At 41.5% G+C, this 17,791-nt stretch overlaps 1 protein-coding gene across 1 annotated transcript in view; it reads right to left on the bottom strand.

Moving 5' to 3' along the window:
* Window positions 1–17,791, bottom strand: part of LOC119449479 (NF-X1-type zinc finger protein NFXL1) — a 47,773-nt gene that overhangs the window by 6,717 nt on the left and 23,265 nt on the right. Inside the window, exons 12-16 of the mRNA XM_037712661.2 lie at window positions 16,960–17,080; window positions 14,122–14,281; window positions 9,697–9,810; window positions 7,191–7,322; window positions 2,189–2,301 (exon numbers count right to left, since the gene is read on the bottom strand). Of these exons, the coding sequence (XP_037568589.2) occupies window positions 2,189–2,301; window positions 7,191–7,322; window positions 9,697–9,810; window positions 14,122–14,281; window positions 16,960–17,080 (640 nt within the window). The remainder of the gene's footprint in view (window positions 1–2,188; window positions 2,302–7,190; window positions 7,323–9,696; window positions 9,811–14,121; window positions 14,282–16,959; window positions 17,081–17,791) is intronic.

The raw sequence follows: 17,791 nt of genomic DNA, 5'->3' as shown, positions 1-17,791 counted from the left end.
TTCCCCACCATATAACAAGCTGCGTAGATTGTGTTTGCGCTGCAATATTCGTGCACTCAAGCGCAGGCTACACACAGAGTCAAACATAGTTCAAGAAAAGCAGTATCAGAAGCAAGAACATGTTTGCTTACATGTCTTCACTGCTTCAAATTGGTATCTTGAACTGTTCAAAAAATGAAGCTGCTTTCTTTTTTTGTTGTTGTTGTTTTTGCAATAGCAATTATATGGACACTCCTAGAATTTTTGCTGTCGGTGTCACCGTGAGGTATATATACATACATCTGTATATTTTGGTATATGTATGCTATATGAAATGCGGTATAAGCGGGTTATATTGCCACATCATTCTATTACTAAAGTTGCTCATACCAGGTCTTACATTCTTCACAAATTATTGCTGAGAATCTTGAGAATGGTAGCCCACAAACAAATGTCATGAAACAAAACACCAACAGCGCATGCCTTTTATCTTCAATCTTCTCTGACTTAAATATTAAATGTGCGAAACATTAACAGAGCTTTAAACCTGAAAATGATGTATTTTATTGGCGCGGCTGTGCCTACCCCCGGGATTGGCCCAGGAACAAGGTTTGAAACATACGCGATACGAAAAAGTGGTGGTGAAGTCACTAAGAAAGACGTTGGCTTTAAAGGGGACCTGAACCACATTTTATAGAAGTCGAGAAATGCATTTGAAGTTAAATTAGACTATTTCAGAAATACTTTGCTGCAAAAATTGCTTCAATGTGTTCAGCAGAAGCGGAGTTATTGGCAATCAAACATACCGTTTGCGGTGGTTCCGCTCCTTCTTCAATGATTTGCACTGCAAAGGCTATGGGGAGTGGGGTGTGCCCACAACACTCCGCCTACTGAACGTCACTGTGGCTAGCAGTTGAAATTTGATTTTGGATGTTCATGTAGACGCTACTAATTCCGATTTTGGCACCCTACGACGTGCCAACGTAATGGCCCTCAAACTTCGTTTCAGGGGCTTTAGCCAAACACGATTGTCCTCAGCGAGCCACAGTGTGCTCAGTTAGTGAACTCGTTGCGGCACCCTGCGGCAGCTGCGGTGTCTAACTATGTAGCAGACTGCACCTACATGCAACTGCAGTGTTTGCAGTGTGCACGGACAGGGCTAGAGTGTGCGCTCATGCTCATATGCTCTTGTCTAGCTATGCTGCATGGTGCAGACCAGCTTTGTCCTGCACCAACTTGACCAACAGATAGTAGCCACATCGAACTTGCGCATTTTGAAGCGCTATCAATAGCTCATTACAAAGCGAAGTCTGCCAAGGCGTCTAACCAGGAGCGGCCAGGAGTGAGTGCATGCTGGCAAGCGTACGTGTGGTCTGACCTTAAGTTTCGTGTGGTTGGAGGTTGGAGTTTGAAAAGTAGTCGACATTAGGGAGACCCAACGGCTACGACACCGATAACCAGGGTGGCCGATGTTCAGGTGCTACGCAGGCGGCCACGGCCGAGCGTGAGGAAACGATAGTGGCTTCTTCCGGAAGTACGTAATTATTACCGAAATTCAAAAGCAGATTTTAGCTTACTTTAGCCTGTTTATTAAACTGCGTCAATAAATATATATACACAGCAACAGTAGGAAGAAGTACACATGATCCTAACACCCTTCTTGATTGATGTCAGCTATTGGACAATGGCAGCCGCATATGGCTATCTGCTATATTACGAAATAAAGCGTCCACAAAAGAGTGAGGAGCAGGCTTCTTTTAAAAAAAGAGCGTTTGAGAGAAATCCGACTTCACGCTTTGCTTGCGAGCTCCACGCACAGTGCACGACTGCAAAATTTGTATGCTATTCGCGGAGTCCGTTTTCTCACCAAGACCAAGGGGTGGTTCACGGCCCCTTTAATTAACATAAATGAAATTGTCCGATGGCAGGATTCAAGCAGAGGACCCCTAGCTCAACAGCTCGTTCTTACTTAGCCTAAATTTACTTCAATTCATACTGCTACTACTACAGCTACAAGTCTTACACTTGGTCTAATATTCTAAAATGTTGCTATTGGATTCATTTCTTTGCCATTATGACGAAACTGTGATATTTTATTTTTCTTGTACCATTGTTTTCAAATATAATCTGGTTTCTGATTTAAAAGAACTTTCTGCACATTAAAAGGTTAATCAGGCCCAGAGATCTATGCACAACCTAGCAAACTCACTGGGTGCATGGAGCGCAGTCTCCTGGATGGCACGGTTTATTACACGGATGGCTGCAGCCAGGTGGGCGCAACTTCTGGCAACCTTCGTCACATGTGCTGCAGTTGTTTCCAGCCTGTTTTAAATTGAAGAAAAGAAGAAAAACTTCACATTGCTCTACATTTGCCACAATATTTTCACTAACTCAAAGCACTAAGTTCATGTTGACAAGACTCTTAATAAAACACGATTCAAAGCAAAACTTGTTGATTCTCGGTTCTAACACTTCCGAGGTTCTGGGGCACCTCTCTTTGTGTCCATGGCATTGAACTCTGTATGCAGTTTTCTAGTATGTGGTCTGTCAAATAAAATTGCCAGCTGCATCTGTTCACACACTGTTCTTAGATTGCAGTCTAATGTTCTATGCCATCAATTTTTTTTCTTTCTCTTGTCTTTTTGCTCAAGATAAACAGTGTGAGCAGAGAGCAAAACTTGCTCATGATCAGTGTCAATCTGTGTACAAGAATCAATACTTGCATGTGCTATTGCACTTTTATGTGGACCCATTACTAGTATATTAGAATGGCAGCACAAAGCAGATGCGCAACACACAGAAGGAAGACCACAAAACACAGCGCTGAATCAGTGGCATATTTCGTGGCCCTTTTCTATGCTGCGTGTATGCTTTGGCATGCCATTCTAATATGCATTTCAACCAGCTAACCGAAGTATCAGACTTATTACCCATTACTAGCCTTTGACTATGGGTACAAACAGATCTTGTAATTACATTGTACACTTTAGGTCAAATACAATTTAACTGGATTGAAATATAAGCAAGCTACTTCATGGAGGTCGAACGGCAGGTGCATCACACTTTTTAGAAAGAGCCACTGCGGCATTCCGGACTTGTCCCTGACTACAGTAATAATAGAAAAGCAATAATGTCACATTTGAAAGTGAAAGAATACAAAGTTTGGACAATTTTACTGTGATCTCTACAGACAAGGTTAGACATATTCACAACACTCTTTCAGGACTTGTCATGGAAGTGTGCCACCCTCTCTGTGGCCGCCTCTTGACTCAAAGCAGGTAGCCTGGCCCTGACCATCGAGATAGCCAGTGCAGGTGCCTGCTGTCATAGGTGATTTGAATTGCAGAAAACTGTATCGTACCTTCAGTCATAATTTTCTGTTGGTATAAAACTAACATTGCAAGGTCACTAGAAGGGTAACCAAACGATATACAGTACACTTTCATTAATTCGACTCCAGCTAATTATATTTTACGTTCAATTCGATCTCGACCAAAGATCCCAGCCAGCGCCCATACATTTCTATGGACCCAAGTTTTCGTTATTTCAATCCTAAAATTGACATTCGCCAGATAATACGAGCTTCACCAGTCAGCATGCAAGCGCCTGACCCCTAGGGTGACCCCAATAGCAACCCCTTTAGTGGCAGCACGTCTCAGCGGAGCAGTGAATGTGTTGAACACACGTCATCTCTCGTCGAAAATGCCCATTTTCGGCCTGCCCTAGAAATATTTTCAAGCAATAACCGTAGCTCACAATGTCTGATTACAGCATTTACCGAATTCAAATGCATGCCTCCTTTTCTTTTTTTTTTTCCAAGATCATTGTGCTATAAACTGCTTGCACGGTGCAACTGGATACAAAATCAAAACCGTGTTTGCAGCGTTTGTAACCTGTCCACATAAGACGACTGTATTGCGGCGAAGACACTGCGGCCGGAAACCGGCCGCAGTGTGCAACACATATTAAACCCTCGCACTATGTTTCTGCTAAAGAATTGGGTGCGCATTAGATTTCTATTTTGTTTAGGAGCTTTAATGTAATTTCTATCTTAGTTTTCCCCTTTGGACCCATAGAGAACGGGCGTGCATTTGATTCGGGGGCTTGTTAGAATCGGGCAAATACTACAAAGTGAATGAAATGTGTGTTCCGACGTTTTTTTTATGCATCTTGTTTGATTCGACCTGCCGGATAATTCAATAAATTTTGGTGGTTCTGTCAGGGTCAAATTAACGAAAATGAACTGTATATTGATTCAATGTTTACGTTTTAATGGCCCTTTAACCCCTCGAGGGTTCTTGATGACCTCAGCTCGTCACGAGCAACTGCCACTTTTTGGCTCAAGAAAAGCTCTCCTCGTCATGAGTATTTCACCACTTTCTCAATAGCTTATGATGAAAAGAGGCCATCAAAGGGTGATTTTACTTTCACAACATAGATGGTAGTAACTGTTGTATCATCTGCACTTTCACTGAGATTTTTCACACAATTTGGCAGCTAGTGTGCCCGACACGGACGCGCCGTTGTGTCGTCTGCTACCTGAAATGGGGCAGCATCGGGAAAAACATCTGCAAGGAAACCAGGATCTGGAATATGTGGGGTGAGAAAGGGCGATTCGGGGTGCCATGTTTTGAGCGCTATAATACCACTGGTAGTTCTCAGTAGTTAGCACAGTATTAGTTGAGGAACACTGCAATCCAAACAATCTTTTCCATGAAAGTTTCAAGGAGTGGCAGTTCATAATAGTAAATAACTAATTATTATTTGCCGTACAAGGTTTCCAGATATATTTTTTGTGTTCCAAGCATGTTTTGAAGCATTTCATGTCATTAAAAATTTTGCCATTTTGGTACTGGTTTTCGAGAAGAAAAAGAAAGAGCCCTTAACTCTTTCCTTACCACTAGAAATGGGCTCATGTTTGGTGCTTTGACATATTAATGTTTTAGTTCAAGACATAGTAGTTGCAACATATACCATGATACATAATATTATAGCCTGATCACTGGTGCTTTGAATCAGTGAATTGCTCAGACAGTTTGAGAATTCTTTGTTAAAACTTCAAAGAAGAACCTCAAGAAACATGAATGAAAGTATTAATTTAGTGTTTTTTGCTAATGTGCTATAATTAGTAATGAGAGTAAAGATATCTGAAAAATATGAAATATGCTCCTGGCTCCTAATTTCGAACTTTTGTAAGTCACGCAAAAAGAATTATTGTGCAGATTTGTTGGTGTCACTACTAGCCATGATGCCCATGCTAAGCAGGAAAGCAGTAGCTTAGCAAATGTGAAAACAGGAAAGTTCCTGTTGTGCAGGGAGCATTTGTTTTTACTCATTGCAGCAGGCATGTGGTTCATTTTTTTTTTACTGCAAATTCTAGGCTTGCGAAGCAATGGCTGTCAGGTTAGGGATCATGCAGAAGCCTCCTCATACAGTGGAATCTCGTTGATACGATCTTCATGGGAAACAGAAAATAAAATGTATCATCCAAAAATCGTATTATACGAAATACATTGGTCCTATAAGACAATGGCCGGGAAAAGAACAAAAAATGTATCCTGAAAAACGTATTATGCAGAATCGTATTAAGGAGATTCCACCGTATTTGATTATTGCATTAAATCAGCCTTTCTGTGCATGCAAGCTGATCTAGTGCACGTTCAACTGGCGCTGAAGCCTCCACGTGCTTTGTTCAGTTACTGTAGAGTACTGTAGATTAATGTCGAGTGTTGCACAATATTTTACAGCAATGAATAAGGGCACTACCATGGGTGGTATTCAAAATGCAAGAGATTAGACTGCTAAGTCAAGGTTCAGTCAAAGGTCAACCTGAAACCAACTGCAGTGCTCTTGCGCGAGTGAAAACCACACACGGTCGGGAAGGATTGCTTGTAATAATTTGTACATACGTTGTCGAAACACTGATGGATAAAAGCAACCCCCATGGTTAGAAAAATAAAGTTGCACTTGGTATTGTACTGCGCTTTGTGTGTGCGCCTACGTTTCTGTTCCCGTCCCGTCTTCTTTGCACAGTTTAACAATTTACGGTATTAGTCAAAAACAATTATCAAAATAACACGCACTGTTGGACATCTACCGTTGTTTGAGGCATCGTTAAAACAGCCTAGACGTCAGGTTGTAATATTAGGCAACCCAATAGAAGATTCTGTCTTCACTGCCGCTGTCATTTAAAAATTAGGTTGCCGAGTCGACCAAAGCTCAAATCTTTTATCGTTTCATTGAGGAAGTGCTAGGGGCACTGGAGGCTAGTTTCGACTATATACCTCTGGCCAAAGTTTTATTTTCCCAGACTCCTCAATCTGCTAAAAATTGTCAAATCTAATGAATAGCTAAAGTTCATTCATCATTTCAGGCAGTGCATGGTGCTGATAGTAAAAGAATTCAAACGGATATGTTGAACAGCATGTATAACAAATGTCAATCAAATTGATTGATTTCTATAGTCCTGGTAAGGAAAAAGTTAAGGAGTTAAGGCTATGGCGCACACAGCAGCAATGGAGAGAATAAATTTACAGTGGAATCTCATTGATACGATCTTCACGGGAATAGGAAAATAAAACGTATCATCCGAAAACAGTATTATCCGAAAATAATCGTACGTGAGAACAAAATCGAATATAAGGGAAAAAACGTATTATCCCGAAAAACGTACTATGCAGAATCGTATCAACTAGATTCCACTGTATAGAGCGAACTAAAACACTGGATCCGACCTAGTGATCTCTAGGGATACAAATGCACTTTCAACAACCGTATTTATTAATAAAATTGTGAAAATAAATTTAATTGGAATTATTAACCCATCATAAAGGCAATCACATTTATGGTACATTTGACTGGTTCCTACTGCGCTCCAACTTGGTTCACAGAGATGTGAGACCTTCTCAAATTGGAGCCAGAGAAAGCCAAATCGAGCCGAATGTTTGGCTTCTCCCAGAGCAATGGGATGAGCTATGTGATCAGGATATTCTGTAGAATCTAGGTCACGCTCCCATTTTGAAGGTGAGAGCCCCTCTAAGCGCTTTGAGCTGGAGCGCAGCCCTTTGAATAAACCAGATGAAAGTGTTTTGAGTGCTTGATTCTGACCAGCCGAATGTAAACCACACAGCAAGAGCGCTCGAAAGTGACCAGTCAAATGTGCTAATAATAACCATTACCATCACATTTTCGATGCTCTCTCTCCATCATACCTGTGAATCATTGGGTGCTCCTTCGACTTCATGGCACTCCATGGTGCAAGTGTGGTTACCACAGGTCAAGGATCGACCACAGGGCTTCCCGCACGAGTATGGCCGCAGCTCTGAACAAGGGAATGTGCTAATCTGCATGAATGAAAGCTTTTGCGTTAATTAAATAAACCCCCAAAATATAATAATGAATGCACTAATGCAATGAAAAATGCACGAATGCATTAATTTGATTAATTTTCAACAACTTATAGCTCTTTTTTAACACAGATACAACAGATATATAATAGCAAGCTCAGTTACATTATCAATAAAACTAAATTAACAATTATCCTGCCTCCCCAAAATGAGATACTACAACAATTCTCAATTATGAGATTATTTGTTAATACTGCTCATTTATCAGATAAGTTCAGTCATCAGTGTTTGGCAAATGTCACTCTCGTATGTTGATAGCTAGTCATGCCTATGCATCCTTCCAATACAGTTTGCAAATGTCAGCAGGGCAGAGGTTAAAGAAGTACTGACAGGAAATTTTTGTCTTGTTTTTATTGCTTTATTGGAAAGCCCTTGGCACAGTAATTACGCTATGCAGCCTCAATTCCCCAAAATTGCAAAAGTCATAATTAATGTTACATTTTATGCCACCATTTGAAAATGCGCCCAAGGAGCAGCACAGCTTCAGGAGTGAAAAAGGAGACTCATCACGCCACCGAAACTTGTGCTAATCTCGTGATACCAGATACTACTGGGGTGTACACACACACACTATGGCCGTCCTGCAGCCGTAGTGTGTTTTCATTTAGCACTTGACAAGGTAAAATAATAGGCATAATTATGCCTAATACTAACATTAAGAGACAGGAAGACAGCAGTATGGATTGGAGGGCGTGCAGGTGTTGGTGACATTCTGAATGATATCAAGAAGTAGAAGTCCAGTTGGACAGGTCCTATAATGCACCGAGCAGATAACATATTAGTATGTTTGAAATAAAGAAATGGGCTCCAAGGAAAGGAAAGCGCAGTCAAGTACAGCAGTGGTAGGGGTGTGCAGGTTTCCGCAATGGTAAAAGCTAAGCTGTTGAATAGGAACAATACTTTGCTCAAGGGGAGAGCGTGTCCTGCATTTAAGAAAACAGCACAATTGATAGGGCATATTTTACAGCTTCTGATGACGCAGTCACTGCATGGCCTTCAAACATCACACGGGCTGACTGGCGAGCTCTTAAGTTGTTCGTGATACATGTGATCGCCACCTCCACTTTTGGCGACGTATTGTCTCCTTTTTCCTGTCCAAAGCTGTCCTGTACTTGACGCTTGCTTTGAATGGGTTGTTTAAAAGGCGCTGTAATTAAATATTTGAGGCGATCTCGAGTCGTAATTATGGAGTCGACAGCTACCTAATGCAGTCAACTTCCATTAATTCGACCCTGCGGTATGGATAAAATTGATCAAATTATTCGGTGGGCCGAATTAAACAAGACGCATAAGAAATGTCAACACACCGCTGATTCACTTGGCAGTAATTGCAAGAGTCTAACATGCCCCCGAGTCAGCCGCGCACTCACTTTCTATATGCCCAAAGTAGAAAACTAACGTAGAAATGACCATTAAAGCTCCTAAACAAAGTATAAATCTAACGCACACTCGTTTTCTTAGCAAGAAAAATGTGCTGCACAATGGCGACCGATTTTCTGAAGTCAACTTTGCCGCAGTACATATGTGTTATGCGGTAAAGCATACACACACTGCAAAGGCAGTTTTGGTTATGTATTACGATTGCATCGCACAGGCAATTTTCGGCCAAATTTTCTTGGGAAAAAGAAAAAAAAAGGTGCTGGTTAGGACCGGATAAATAGCATAATCAGACATTGTGAGCTACTGTTATTGCTTGAAAATCCTCCTAGGGCTGGCCGAAAATAGGAATTTTGGTGGGAGATGACGTGTGTCCCTTAAGCTCCACGATACAGACACTGCCACTAAATAACCGCTATTGGGGTCACCATAGGGGTCAGGCACATGGGTGCTGACTAGGAAAGTTCGAATTATCTGGTGAAGGACAATTTTAGAATCAAAATAACGAAAAATTGGGCCCATAGAAATGCATGAGCACTGTCCCGGACTTTCAGGTGAGATCGAATTAACTGAAAAATCAAATCAAGCTGAGTCGTATTAACGGAAGCCTACTGTAATTAAAAAGAAGCAGAACAGAAAATTTTTTTGGACGTACTCCTTTAAGCAATACATGGGAGCCAGTACCCATAGTCTAAGTAGTGAAGCTGGCCAACTAGAAATTTTGAGCACCAAGAATGTTGCAAATAACATTTAAAGCTATATTCAGTGCTGCATTTCACTGCCTGCATACTCGGCTTACTGTAGTGTTGCTGCAAGAGCCACTGGCTGAAATCAACTTGCATAATCTGAAGAACTGAAACGCTAAAGCGCTAAACTTGTCTCAATGCGAGAAGTACGACCAGAACACTATTTGCAGAATAAAAGCAGTTCTTACGGAATGTTTGCCACGGCAGGCCAGTTGCATGGGCACAGGACACGGCGGGCAGGGTTGAGAGACCAATTCCATTCGAATTGCAGCCAAAGGTTCCCATGGTCCAACACGTTGCCCCTTAAAAAAATTGGCTGGTTGTACAACTTGCTCACAGCCGGTGTCTAGAGACTCCACACCACAACGTTCACCTGAACTAAAGCTCTTGTCAAATAATCTTTCAATATAATATTTATTTTCCCTCAGTACAGCCTGACGAAAGGAGTGAGACAAACAAAAATAAAGCAGAAAAAAAAAAGCTTGACATGGGTCTCGGCCATTTTACATTAGGCAAGAAAGCATGAACACTTTATATACATCCTACACTCAATGTATCAAAGATACTTTGCCTAATTAGAAATAAACTTGAGAAAACCAAAACAAGTACTTCATGTAACCTCGTACAGCCTACCGCAGTTTTAACTATATTGCGCGAGCGCCAACCACACGCTATTGCAGTGCCTTACAATGATGAAAATCAGCAATACCAGAGCAACAAGCACAGGTCCACAAAGCACTCTGCAGTGCAAGCATCATCTGCAAAGCTGTTCCCTTCAGGACGACGCACGCCTATATCACAGTGTGCTCATGCTATATAGTAAAAAATGCAGGAGACTGTACATGCTATAAACACGGATGCACAAAACACATACCCAAAGCACTTATGCAAGATTTCTGCAAGAAGTAGAATAAAAAATACAGAAGAATTGGGACAACATTTGCAGTGTCGATATACGATCACAAGTAAATTAAATACTAGTAGCACAAAAAACAACAATGATGACCAAAGGAGGAGGAGGCACTGAACGGGCTCAACACCTCCTAGTTAACATACATGCTTGCAATGTCATGTAACATGAAACTTTCTAGGAAGGCGAAGGATGCGGGGAATGCTGGGTGCATTCATCCTTTTATTCTGGAAAGCATTGTTTGAAATTGAAGCAATAGCCCTCATAGACAATGTCATGTCACTTTATGCATAAGCGTGCAAGTTATATGGAGGTGCTAACAGGGGTTACACTGAAAAAAAAGGGTCATTAATGATAACGGTTAGATATTCTAGAGCACTGAGAAAGGTAATGATGGTGATAAACATGTTGAGTGTGTAGAAGAGATCCAAACATTGGGGATAATGTGATAAAGCGTAGTTGTGGCTGCACATACATGGACCACACATGTGCACCGTCATTACACATGCCCAGTGCTGGAAGTCATGTAATCTCAAGTTTCAGAGACGCGTTGTAGAGAGCCAGTGGATGCATTAGCTCCTATCTGTTTGCGCTCTCCATCATGCCAGCATCGTGACAGCGAGTGTTCGCGGTCAACGAGTGAGATCTGTTCATGTTTGCCTGTTTGCGTGTTACACCATGCTTTCTTATTCAATTAATATAAGAATGTTTATCGCAATTTATATGGCCGATAAAATTACTAACTTTACTTCGTGTAGTTGTCTAATACTTTACTGTTGCTATTAATGCTTCACCTTTTGGGCGAAACTGACTTTTTTGTCATTGTAGCGCATTTTTTTTCAACTGCCCGGTAATTAAGAAACTTTTACAGCACCTTCCCGGCAAGAAAAATCCGCCGAAGACTGTACTTTTCTTTTATAAAAGGTTTAATTTCTTTAACAAAATTTCAATATAATGAAGTGAGGTGCCGATTTCATTGACTTCGTTATATGAAGGTTTAACTAGCACTTTTTTTTTCCCCCTGCATATTTCCCATCTTTGCACATGAAGCTTTCCACGCATGTACATAACATGCCACAACAGCATATTGCACCAAAGCTAGCAGAGAAGGCTGCTACAGTCAAACCCGAATATAACGAACTCGGACAGAGCGAAATATGCTCTATATCGAATACTCCAAGTTATCCTATCATTATGCACATAAAATGTATTTTTTATAACGAACCAGACATTGGATATATCGAACTTTGAGCGTGCACGATCTGTCACCAAACAGCCGCAAACGTGCTCCTCCGCCGGCTCTGGGTAGTCTCCTACAGTCACCAAGCAGCTGCACCGCCCGGTCAGTGCAAGACAACAGTGAGTTTGCCATGCTATGGGAAGAGCTCGCCGACGTTCCAGATGCTGTGCCAGAATATGTTGCCTTCGAGGATTTTTTTATGGCTGACGACGACTTAGCTGTGACGGCGAGCCCGCTGGACTCGGACATTGTTGCTGACGCCTGGTGCAGCCGAGGAGCCACCGCCGGAAGACGATCGCCCTCTACTGACGTTACATGAAGTCCTTTCTGCTGCCGACATGCTGCAACGATACTGCTCGGGGATACAGGGAAGCGGACTGGAGTTCATTGAAATGATGTCGCGTGTCGAAAATACAACCTTCATTGATAAAGCTAAACGAAGTGTACAGGAAAAAATCACTGCCTACTGCAGTGATTTGCCACTTTTCTGTGCAATAAATTGCTTTTGAAGTAATTATTCACGACGAGTGGCATGGTTTTATTTGTTAGCATGTTTTCGCTTCACTGTTCACAAGATCGCGTATAACGAATTTGCTGCTCAAGCTCATTATAAGCGGGTTCGGTTAAGCCAAACTACTCCATATATCGAACAAATAACGTTGAATCACGCTGTTCGTTATAACCGGGTTTGACTCTAGATGTAAAGACCCATTCACCTTAGTGGTGCAATCTTACCCAAAATATTTGTGAAGCAAACCAGAGCTGACAATACATATATGTATTTTGATATAAAGTTGAACGATGTTATAACAATGTTGCGTCCGACACACAAATACCTTTGTTCTATCCCATATCCATTATAAGCACACACGCTAATATTGAGGAACAAGAAAAGAAAAAAAGAAAAAGCACGACCAGGCGTAGGCGAAAGAAATGCAAGTGTGCTGTCTCCAATGGACCAGCAAGGGGTTTTCTGCAAGTTTTGATGGCTTGTCAGCAGCTTGCCATGCTGATATGTAGCAGGGGAACAACAAATTAGAGAAATGCGCTTCACACCGTCACTAACATGCTGCCGTGTGATCCCTGTGATCATACAGCAACGGCCCATTAGCTGCGGTCCAACCAAGCCAAACCACTGGCTAAAACATGTCCATGCATCCATAATGTGCCATTTCAAATTGCCCTTAGTGAGTACAGCCACAGACTGATTTTTTGGACACCAAAGGGGCCACACGTAAACTTGAACTCCGCTACTAAAGCCACCAGTCTAGCATGTGCACGTAAGCTCACACTAAATCGCCGATGAAGTCTATCAGTATGAACATATTGACGGCAGGCTTCCCACAAGGCCAGTAGCTCCATTGGCTGTAAGCAAACTTGTCACAGCCAAAGTGCCAAGGCCACTATGCCTAACCAGCGCCATTTCAACAAGAGTCGGCACACAAAGTTTCACTTCGATGCTGAGCCGACGTGGCAGCAACTTTGTTCACGGCTGCCGTGTTTGCAGCATCCTGCACACAGATTATGTCCTACACTGATTATGTCCAAAAAACCATGTGGCAGTATCCATCATTTCAACTGGTGTTATACATTGGTTCTAGAGGTAGGTGAAAATGCACAAGGAAGTCTGAATAGTCATGCAGCTCCAAAAAATCAGCCACACGAAAAATCGGTTGGTGACAGTATATGACATTTGTGCTACCAAAATAAATATTTTGAGCTGCATGCAAACAAAATTTGCTTTGCTATAAATGATACCAGTTTCGAAACTTTATAATCTGTCAAATCCCACATGTTAGGTTTCATAATATCACTATAATATCTCAATGAAATAAAGCATGACAAATGAAATTTTATATTTACTTTGTTAATTCGTGTTCACTATATCGAGGTTCGACTGTACATCCATATGAACAACTGGGTGTAGGCTTCACCCGCCGGGGTGGCTCAGTCAGCTAAGGTGTTGCGCTGCTGAGCACGAGATCGCGGGATCGATTCCCGGCCGCGGCGGCTGCATTTCGATGGAGGCGAAATGCAAAAACGCCCGTGTGCTTGCGTTGTAGTGCACGTTAAAGAACCCCAGGTGGTCAAAATTATTCCGGAGCCCTCCACTACGGCGTGCCCCATAATCAAAACTGGTTTTGGCATGTAAAACCCCAGAAAGAAGAAGAAGAAGGTGTAGCCTTCCTAAACAAGTGAGCATGCGAGTACTGCTATGCTGATTTCAAGCTTGGTGACAAGATCTCTTCCAGATAAACTGCATGAAAACAACTCATAACTTTATACTTTTGCAGGATATAGTTACCCGAATTATGCAGCAGCTATAACCACATGCATCCGCGCATGCTTTGAAAAAAAAAAACACACTTTCAGAAAAAAAAAAAAAAAGTTGTTTTCAAACATAATGCATGGATTAGGATACTTCATGCACATTCCCCGAATAACAATTGCAATAGAACAAACCTGCTTGGGTACAATTTTGGTCCAGACAGCCGAATGGCAGCGAGCTTTGCATATGTGGCCACACTTTAGCGTGCGGTTGCACTTCTGGGTGCAAGGCGGGCAACGACCATCATGACAGGAATGTGGGTCTCGCTTCTCATGGTTGCATTCTGGAGGGATGCTGAAGACGGCACGCACAAACAAAGACGTTAGCGTGGGTTCCTTTCCAGGAGAAAGGACTTGAGTGATGAAACTATTAACTGAACTTTAAACTTTGTTTTATAACCATACAATGTGCAGACAAAAAGCCACCTTTCAACTTTATTAGGTCTGTTTCCTCTATCAGCAGTTGGCCACACGCACACATGTAAAACTAACAAAATGTTGCATACAAAATGTGCGTATTCATTGTGTATTCAAAGAAAGTATAGGTTTATTAATAGCATCACTTTAAGCTGCAGCAAATACTGACAAGAATAGGTAGAATAAATAATGCAGGTTATATACCGTGTGTCCCAGCTAACATTAGCCAAGCTGTTCAACAAAAAAAGAAAAAAAAAATATTTAAAAAACACAGTGCAAGATACAATTATAAGACCTACAATGTTCGGTCGCCAGAGTTATAACAACCGAACACCATAGGTCTCAAAATTATATCTTGCACAATGTTTGCTTTTTTTTTTTTTCATTGAAGAGCTTGGTTAACGTTAGCTGGGACACCCTAAAGAAATATACAAAAAAAAAAAGAAACCATAAAATACTATCTAACTCACATCAACTTCAATTTTAAAAGAACATCAATAGGAATACACAACCAAATACATAACAGTACAAATGCACTTAAGCAAATCATGCTTTCCATCATAAGGAAATAGTAATACAGAAAGATAAGCCGCTGTCAAATCTCTTGAAATGTCTTCCAGTTCAAATGCAATTTTCTTTCTTGCATGTGGCACGAAAGACTGCCACATGCTGCTACAATCACAGAGAATCCATTTTCAAAAGACAAATCACGTGGTGTAGCATGAGCTCTAGTGTCAACATGAAACAAGTAGCAGTAAAATTCAGCTATTTAGAGCAAAACACGACTATATTGCAAGTCACAACACTATAAAAATGTTTTTTTTTTTTTTCAGTCTTATCTAATGGACAGGCAGTTATATCTCAGTAGTATGTGTTGCTGGGCTAGTCAGTTCGTACTGAACAATTTCAGGCCATATATCTTATGGTCTGAAATTGTTTAGTCCTACCTTGTGGGCAGACAACCGTGGCTAAGCCCCAGTGGTTATTAAATAATAAAATGGTCGCTAAAAATTTCACACTTTTAATTTTCATGCAAAAAGAGTACAGCTATTTTGTATAAAAACTCCACCTTATAGAATTATTACTAGGAATTTTTTTTTGTGTCTGCATGTGAACAACTGCTCAGTTTTTTTTTTTAGCACAGTACCTACAAAAGAGCTGAACTATTTCACAGCTTAAAAGGACACTAAAAGTAAATATTAAGTCAAGCTAAAGCGATAGATCGAGAATGTCTAAGGCATCAATATTATTGCAAACAGAGCTTTAGGAATCGAGAAATTTAGGTAAATGTGGGACACGATTTGAGACTCCCCTGGGACATTCATGCAAGTACTAGACCGACGACGTAGGTACTCTTCACAATTCTGTCACTAGTACTCAACCACTTGTAATAAAAAGAAAATTGAATTGCATTTTAAGATGGAAGAAAATGCTACTTCTCCAGTTCTACTTGATTTTTATAAATCCAACTCCTTGATGTTACCCTTCACAATGATGCGGGTGGTCGAAACAACATTTTGTTTTCGCTCTACTCTGCACCGCCCGCACTTTTGTATTTCAGTAGTTTCGATATCGCGTAGTGCTGCGCTAGTTTTACTGGCTCGCGAAACTCACACAAACTGCAAGTAGCAGAGAATGCCACGTTTAGGTGATGTCGCAGGATACCCGAATAGTCCACGCGACTTGGCTATGGTCCCTAGAATACTTGACCAATAACAGCTGCCGGCGGCAAAGCCAAAGCTCTGTCTTCGCTCGGTTTCTCTATGGCCGTGCTTCTGCATTTTGTGCAAAGAACCGTAGCGCCATCTGTCAGGCACCACTTTTCTCACCGACAGCAGTGAAGGGCAGTGATGGTGTACACAACATCACCATTTCCCGCTTGGGCACGGGCGATTTGAATTGTGCTAAAGGTATGCGGACCCTTCAGACACAATTTTCTCTTAACCTAAGCAAGTCTTCTTTTGTCTCAAAACAAGCGCTTCGAGGTTTGTGGAATGGTATTTTAACAGCCCAAGTTGACTTAGTATTTCCTTTTAGTATCCCTTTAAGCATTGAGCTTGCAAATGACGAATGCACTCTGATCCTGAGCTTAAGCCTTTACGAAATGCACTTCAACTCCAAGCTCGACACATGGGCAGTGAACTAGTTGAGCCTTTCTACACATACCATGTGCTTTCTGAAAGCTTTTGAGGGCAGGTATGCAGTGTGCACCTGTCGGGCCATGAATGACAATGACTCACCTCTGCACGAATGCGCCCTCAATGTTCTCTCTTCTTTTTTTCCATGCTGTAATCCACTGAACATGTGTGCTTTTGCACGTCAACACAAAACCACAGTGTCTTCACTAACAGTGGGTTCCAATTACAGGCAGTCACTTCCTTTATTTTATTTATTTTTCTGCCATTGTATGAAACAAGTTGCATCTCCATACAAAGGTGTGTCTGAGAGAGGGATGAAGAGGCTGAATCCAACACCTTTGACATGTGAAATTGTTTTTTCCTTAGCAGTTGTTTAAATTAAAATCTAAAGACAAGCAAAAATAAAATTCTAACTGACCTGCAGGGCTGATGGCAGGCAGGTGCCTTGGTCATTCGCTCCCGTCCACAAGGCACAGCTACCTTGGTGGCCTTGCATCGACAAGTTAGTTCAACCTTCGCGTTGCATGGATAGCAGGGACCTAGAACCCAGAGGGCCAGCAACATTGCATGCCATACACATTTCTGTGCTAAGTTCCACATGCCAAAGAATGCAGTAAGACCAGGGTTTTTGCAACAACACACTCACTCAGTCGTGGCTATTACTGCTATAAAGGAAAGGTAAGCCAGAGTTTTCAGAATAGAGAGTTTGCCTAGACAACTTTTACTTGACTACACTATAAAAAAAGTTTGCACTCTTTGGAGCTTATCTTGTGCCTAAACAATAATCGTCATCTCGCTTGCCTTCCCTGTCTTTAATGCTGTGTGTCCAGTAGTTCCAGGTCACTAATGGCAAGCATGTTATCAGCGTGACATTGCATTCCTAACCGGAAAGTAGCGAGCACAGAGTTTTCAAAAAAAGGAAACTCAAGCCAAAAAGATTTTTGGGGGGACAAAGATACACCCTAAAGGGAGTAAACTTTATTCAGAGTTTAGGTGAACTTGGCAAGGCATGGCAATGCAAGTATGCCTAGAAATTTTAGGAAACATGCTTTAGTATTCATTCCAGTTATGTGCCGCCTGGCAAATAGGGAGGATTCTATTTTGTAAGTGCATAACAGTGCTGATGACATGACTGCATATGAGCATATAGCTAGCGCCTAGTTGTACTAGGATGGACGTAAATTAACATAAAATGGGCAAGTGCACTCCACTTACCACTATTCTTTAGTGCACTCATAAATGCAGCACAT

This window comes from Dermacentor silvarum, chromosome 4 (assembly GCF_013339745.2).
Source record: "Dermacentor silvarum isolate Dsil-2018 chromosome 4, BIME_Dsil_1.4, whole genome shotgun sequence".
NCBI lineage: Eukaryota > Metazoa > Arthropoda > Arachnida > Ixodida > Ixodidae > Dermacentor > Dermacentor silvarum.
This window is presented reverse-complemented; position numbering and strand designations above follow the sequence as displayed.